Raw genomic sequence first — 7,151 nt, forward strand, 5'->3', positions numbered from 1 at the left:
CAACTTACTTCGACTTAGGACTTACCCATCATCTAATCAAAACTCCTAGAAACTCTCTACTATGGTTGGGACAACAAGTCTCACAACCAAATACAGAGATAAAACATTTTTAATATCTTTATGTAAAGACTCTTACTCAACTATTCTATGAAATAAATCTTTTTTTTTTGTGAATAAACTTCTTCAAATGATGGTTTCTTCTATTTTTGAACAAGGAAAATTGTTCTACAAACTTATTTTGGTGTGGAGGATTTATCTTTCAAAACTCACCTCTTGTATCATTCCTCATACCTCATTTTATTGGACTTTCTCCCATCCTAACTTCTTTTTCTTGTATAATATGCCCTTTTTTTATCTCTACCTAAAAGAAATATGTTGTATCTATAGAATCAAACAATGATATGAACATTAGATACAACAATATGATTATTAGAAAAAGTCAGTACGATTTTTGACATAAAAACGATCATATTCATGTTTTCGGCCGATTGCATGTGCGGTCCGACTCCAAGAGCTGAACGGTTGAATGAATGAAAAGGTTAAATGAGCAAAATGGTTGGATGAACAAAAAAGGTCGAGTGAATTTCGTCCGGTCTAGTGCTTATAACTCTTGATTCATTAATTTTTGGGCAAAGTGTTAAACATGAAAGTTGTAGCACTTTGTCATGTCTTTCCATATAATAAAAAACACTCAGTGGAATTTTTATGAGATGCAATACTAACATGCTCAAAAAATGGTTCACGATCGGGTTGAATGAATACGGTCCGGTCCAAAGATTATAAGCTTTGATCCATTGCTTTCTATGAAAATTGCTGAAAATGAAATGTAGCCATTTTTTTTCCATAGAATTTGGAATCAATCAATTTCGAGTTTGTATGAGAGAGATATGCTCAAAATACTAGACTATGTACAAGCTTGAATTCTTTAAGCAACCTATGCAACAAATTCATCGCGATTTATCAGTTTATAAGATATGACTCTGAATTTGACTTGCGAAGATGATTTATAGATCATTGTTTTAGATTCGTAACACATAGTAAATCATTCCATTTGGATAAATGAGCTGAGAGATATGGCCACCATAATAGAGTTGGTCTATCGAGCTGTCCAGCTTGATGATATTTGGCCAGTCCGATATTGCTACCACCATTTCGCCTCAATAACATCTGAATTAATAGATTCTGTCTGAAATATGGCTTGTAGCCTTTTTCTTTGGTTGTACAACTGTTTTGACTGATAGTCATTTGGATCAGAAAGCTATGAGATATGCTTGAAAAAAACAGCTGCTTCAGAAACTAAGTTGTGCTGGAATTATAATACATCAACTTATCACTTCCAATATGAGATATTTCAACTTCACACTTAAGTAAAAATGTTTAAAATATAATAATAAATCTTTTTTATCTTCAAAATCAAAATTACTTGTATTTCCAGACCCAGTAATCTCTTCTTTTTTTATGATCACAACACTTGGATAAAAATCTTAACATTTAAACTCAAGTAAGACATGACATAGAAAATCATATTTTTATCTCCTCTTTTGTTAAAATAAAATAGGTTGGGTGACTAACAAATGAAAATAACTTCATATAAATATGTATTCACAAAATGAATTTTCATCATCGCTTGATTTTTTTTAAGAAAAGTTTTTGGACATTTTTTGAAAAGATCACATGCTATAATTTTTACCACAAAGATCAAGAGATAAATTAAATAAAAATCAACTTGACCAAATCACCTTCCACACCATATGTACTCGACAAGTACATGTAGATCAAGTGTAAAATATCATTGTGATCCCAAAATAAGTAAACTTATGATGTGTCCCTTCATCAAATGATTCTAAAACGATTTAAGCTTGTAGAAAATGATTATCTCACAATGATATAACTTCCCTTTTTTCAGCAAACACAAGTGGGTACTTGTGCAAGTAGAGAAAATAAAGTTTGAATTCAAATCATTTTTCGAATAACAGGATTTGATATTTGAAAATATAAAAGCACAAGTGTATGTAAGATACAAATGCAAGTCAAAACTCATTACTCCCCCTACCATAGTAATATGAGCATAAAAGGACTTTACAGAGCAATCAAAACCTTTTATAGCACGTGAAACCATTTCTTGAATTTCCAAAACGTGCAATGCGCAAATAATAGAACATACATCCAATCTCAACTCAATCGAAACATAAGGCATTTATGAGACATATTCAACACACACACACACACACACACACACATAAAGTTGAGTAAACAAGTTTCCACAAGAATAGACAATATTAATTCAAAATTCAAAGCAACACAAAATCAAGATATATTTTCCAACTCAAATATTCGGTAAACATTTAAGAGAAAATATTTTTAGTAGGATCATGTATCAACTAAGCATAGTTTGTTACATGGGATAAACGAGGGATTGATAAATAATCCTCCTTATCTCATGTTTGGTACCTTTTTAAAAAGCCCATGTTAATATCATGGGCTCTTGATAAATAATTTTTTAGAAGGATAAAATGTCCCTTCTATTAGGTTTGATAATTTTAATTTAATAATAAAATACACTAAAATTACTTAATTGCCCTCAATTTATAAATGATTTTTATAAATCTATACTAGTAGGTAGAAATTAAAATCAAATAAATATTTTTATCTATTTTTTTATATTATATAATATGATAGTTATATAAATAAATTCGAGATAATTATATAAATAATTTTTATAAATATCAATTAAATTATTAGTATCAATCGATTAACCTTAAAAATTGATATTTGACTTGACTCACCAAATCAAGGGCTCAATTTTCATATTATATAATATATAAAATTAGGTAAAATAAATAAATCATGCAAGCACTAACGGCGCATGAACGGATAAAAAATATGAACTCAAGCAATAACTTTGAAATTATATAATTTATTATGATAAGGTTAATTTTATCATTACAATCTAATATATAAATTTAATCACTTTTATTAAAATCATACCAAACATTAAATATAATATCCTACATCTTATTTATCCTTGTATTATATATCACATGTTTATCCTATCATGTGTACCAAACTATTAAGCCAATAATCCATGTATCAATTTGTCAATTTATCAACATTTTGTGTATCAAAAATACTATTTACTACAAAAAAATGGAATAGCAAAAAATGGGAATATTGTTGAAAACGAGAGTTTCTCTAAAAACTTAAAAATATTATCGAACGACTCAAATAAAAAACTTCGTGAATTATTATAAGTGTCACCAAGTAAGTTAGAGAAATCGAAGCGTGATCGGTGAGCCTCTTTCGTACATTCAAGTAAGTAGTTATTCGATAAAAAGTACTCATGAACTAGAACATGTACGAGGTTTTGTTTTTTTTGTTTTTTTGTTTATAAATATGTCCATCCTAGTTACATTGGTACACGAAACTACATGTTCTATTTGGATTTTTTAAAAAATCACATGCTTGATTTATAATATTTCTGTGTTTCCATATTGACTTTTCTTCGCGTAGTGATTGCTTTAATTTGTTTACACATCTGAAGTGGTGCATACACAAATTTATACGATTCTTCAACTCAACATGCATTAGAATTCGTGACTTTACATTTAATAAAACGCAAGAAAAAAAATATGAAAACAACAATATAAATGATAACGAATAAACTTAAATATAACAAAAAAAAAACAATTAAAATAAGAAAAAAGTACCAAATTGAAGTTTTGTAAAAAATATATATAAAATTATAATATTGCTTTTTTCGTTAAAGAAATTGGTCAATGAATTATGTTATCCAAATATGTCACTTTCTCATAGTAAAAAGCAGCACGTCTCCACATGTGGTTTCCATCATAATTAATACATACCTTGACTGAAATTGGAATTTATGATAATTCGAAATAACATTTCAAATTTTGCAACTTCTTTGACTTTAAAGTTTAAGAGGAAATATATTTTTAAACAGTTTTAGAAGAAATCTATGCTATATCATTAAATGCAAAATTTTTAGAATAATTAAGTTTTGATATCATTGTCTATTTTAATAATTATATATTTTAATAAATGCTAAACTTTAATGTAAGTCACGTATAGTTTAGTTGACAGAATCTTTGTTTCTAAATATCAAGTTATAGGTTCAATTTCTAATTTGCTTTTTTTTAATTTATTTTTTAATTCATATATCAAAATTACAGTGTAATCTCTTACTATTTCTTTAATTTCATTTTGATCCACATTAAAATATAAACAAAACGAATTATAAAAAATATTGTACAAATACGTAACGCATGTGTCGGTGCAGTAGTTAATTATAAAGTATGAAAATTATGTATTTTTTTAAAATGAAGAGAGGCAATAATTTAACGAGGGCATGTCTAAAGTAACGATGCATCCAACGCGGTGAAATACAAGTCATAACTAAAGAACGTTGAATTCTAAAAATATTTCGCTCGACTTCACTCGCTATGTTTTACCTAATCAAATTTGATTCGTAATTTTAAAAAGGCGAATGATTCAATGATTTTATATAACAAAAAATTTAACTAATATTTATATTATATGATATTATATTATATAAAAGAATTAAATATTTATTTTGTTTTTTTATAATGTTTTATAAAACAAGAATAATATGTTTTGACTTTAATTAAATCATATGCGAAATTGACAACTTCAACGCGCCCCACCATGACCGAGCCAAACCATTTGCTTGCTTCTCTATATATAAATAAGACACTCCCCTCATTCTTCCTTCCCAAAAAATCTCTGTAAATTTCTCCTAAATCTTTGGCCACCAACCGATATCTTTGATTGAATTTACTCTAATTTAAGGAATATAGATATAGAATCGAAGAAAAATGAAGGGTTCTTTGTTCTCAAGGCCGTCGTCTCCGTTACCAGAGTCTCACCATAACAACTACGTCTCTCCTTCTTCCACTCCGAGCAGAATGCAACTCCGAACTTTCTCGGAGACTTTGATGGAGGAAAACATCGATTTTGCCGAGAAAATAATCAAGAAATGGGATTTGGATTCCATGCAACACCGGAAGTTTATATCACTGTTTGAGCATGACAGGGATGAAGCTAAACGATTCCTAGAATCTGTCAGTGATTTGCAGAAAGCCATGCATTTCTACGTGAAACTGAACACGAATTCTGAGAAACTGACAAGGGCGCAGAAGTTGATGAAACTCGCTATTAAGAGACTGGAGAAAGAATTCTACACCATATTATCTTCTAACAGGAAGAATCTTGATTCAGAATCTGTGTCGTACCGGTCTTCCCAGGCTTCGACCCGGTCTAGTATTTCGGATACGGACGAAGTTTCAGACGAAGATGAGGGGACGAGTACCACACCTCACGCTTCTGATGTGGCTATGGCAGATTTGAAGAGCATCGCGGATTCTATGATTGGATCTGGTTATGCAAGAGAGAGTCTGAAAATTTATAAGATCATTAGAAAATCGATTATTGATGAGACTTTATATTATTTACACGTCGAGAGTAGCAGTGTTTCTTCGATTCAGAAGATGGATTGGCAAGTTTTGGATCAGAAAATCAAGAACTGGCTGCACGCCGTTAAAGTTGCCGTCAAAACTTTGTTCTGCGGCGAGAGGATTCTTTGCGATTTTGTGTTTTCCTCATCCGAGAAGCTTGCGGAATCGTGTTTCGCTGAGATTTCTAGAGATGCAGCTGTGAATTTAATTTCGTTTCCTCATAATTTCGCGAAAAGCAAGAAGATTCTATCGTTGGAGAAGATGTTTCGTGGGCTCGACATGTACGAAGCGATTTCGGATCTATGGCCGGATATCGAATCCATATTCGGGTATGAATCGTTGTCCGTGGTCAGATGCGAGGCCGTGGCTGCGCAGCTTAAACTCGCGGAAGCAGTAAGGCTCATGCTGAACCAATTCGAGGCGGCGATTCAGAAAGATTCCTCAAACGCCACTTCGAAAGGCGGCGTCCACCCTCTCACTCGCTACGTGATGAATTTCCTCATTTTCCTCGGCGACTATAGCGGCGCGATCTCCGACATTCTCATGGATTGGACGGTCTCCGCGCAGACACCTCTACCGGTATCCTACTTCTCCAGCCCCACCTCCGGGTCGGTGGACCCCGCATCGGAGGCCGTCACGGCCCGCCTCGCGTGGATGATCCTCGTCCTCATCTGCAAACTGGACGGCAAGGCGGAGAGGTACGATGACGCGGCGCAGTCCTATTTGTTCCTGGCGAACAACCTAAACTACATCATTTCTAAGATCCGAACCTCAACCCTGGGGATCCTGATGGGGCCCGACTGGATCTGGAAACACGAGGCGAAGGTGAAGAACTACGTATCCAAGTACGAGAGGATGGGCTGGAGCAAAGCCATGACGTCACTCGTCGACGATCCGACGGTCGATATCCCGGAAAGGTTCAGAAGATTCTACGCCGGGTTCGAGGAGTCGTACAGGAAGCAGACTTCATGGGTCATATCCGACCCGAAACTGCGAGACGAAGTGAAAATATCGCTGTCGAAGAAGATCGTGGGGAGTTATCGGGAGTTCTATCAAAAATACCGGGGAAATTACGCGAGGGGGTTCGGAGCGGAGTCGATTGTCAGATATGCCCCTGAAGATCTGGATAATTACTTGTCGGACATGTTCTTTGCGGCGACGACAGGTTCAACTTCGGGGACTTACTAGGTTGAGGTCGCATGAAGCTTCTCCCGAATCTTCGATTTCGTCACGCTCTCGTTGAGGCCGTGCAAGTCAAACATCTGGAAGGCCGGCATTTTGCCTCTGCACATATTTGGAGATTTTATTTTAGTTTACAAATTATATTAAATGTGTAAAGGGATTTTCTTTATGATAATAATAATATATACATTTGTAGTCATTGTTTGAAATGTGCTCATATTATATACTTGGATGGCACACTTTGCAGTTCCTTTTTCCATGATAAATTTACAGGGTAAAAGTCATATTCCAAGTTTTGGAATGAAGATTTAACAAAATAAAGACCTTAATGAAACGATGATTATTTCCTCTAAATTGCTCTTCAATGTGATCATAAAATTATCAAGTGAGACAGATTTGGTATATTAGGATGTTTTCGTTGATACCGTTATGCTCTGGCTATGTGACATTCATTTTGCAGAGATTAATTTTCATAAG

The 7,151-nt window shown here is 33.4% G+C and overlaps 1 protein-coding gene across 1 annotated transcript; it reads left to right on the top strand.

The window, feature by feature from the left end:
- The first annotated feature begins 4,738 nt into the window (after window positions 1-4,738).
- On the top strand, window positions 4,739-6,873 carry LOC142541112 (exocyst complex component EXO70H1-like). The gene has a single exon (XM_075647694.1). The coding sequence runs from the start codon at window positions 4,854-4,856 to the stop codon at window positions 6,678-6,680; it is 1,827 nt and encodes a 608-aa protein (XP_075503809.1). The 5' UTR covers window positions 4,739-4,853; the 3' UTR covers window positions 6,681-6,873.
- The last annotated feature ends 278 nt before the right edge of the window (window positions 6,874-7,151 follow it).

Source organism: Primulina tabacum, chromosome 3 (genome assembly GCF_025594145.1).
Source record: "Primulina tabacum isolate GXHZ01 chromosome 3, ASM2559414v2, whole genome shotgun sequence".
Lineage (NCBI taxonomy): Eukaryota > Viridiplantae > Streptophyta > Magnoliopsida > Lamiales > Gesneriaceae > Primulina > Primulina tabacum.

Coding starts and splice junctions, on each gene's coding strand:
- LOC142541112 (XM_075647694.1), top strand. CDS start 4,854: ATGAAGGGTTCTTTGTTCTCAAGGCCGTCGTCTCCGTTACCAGAGTCT.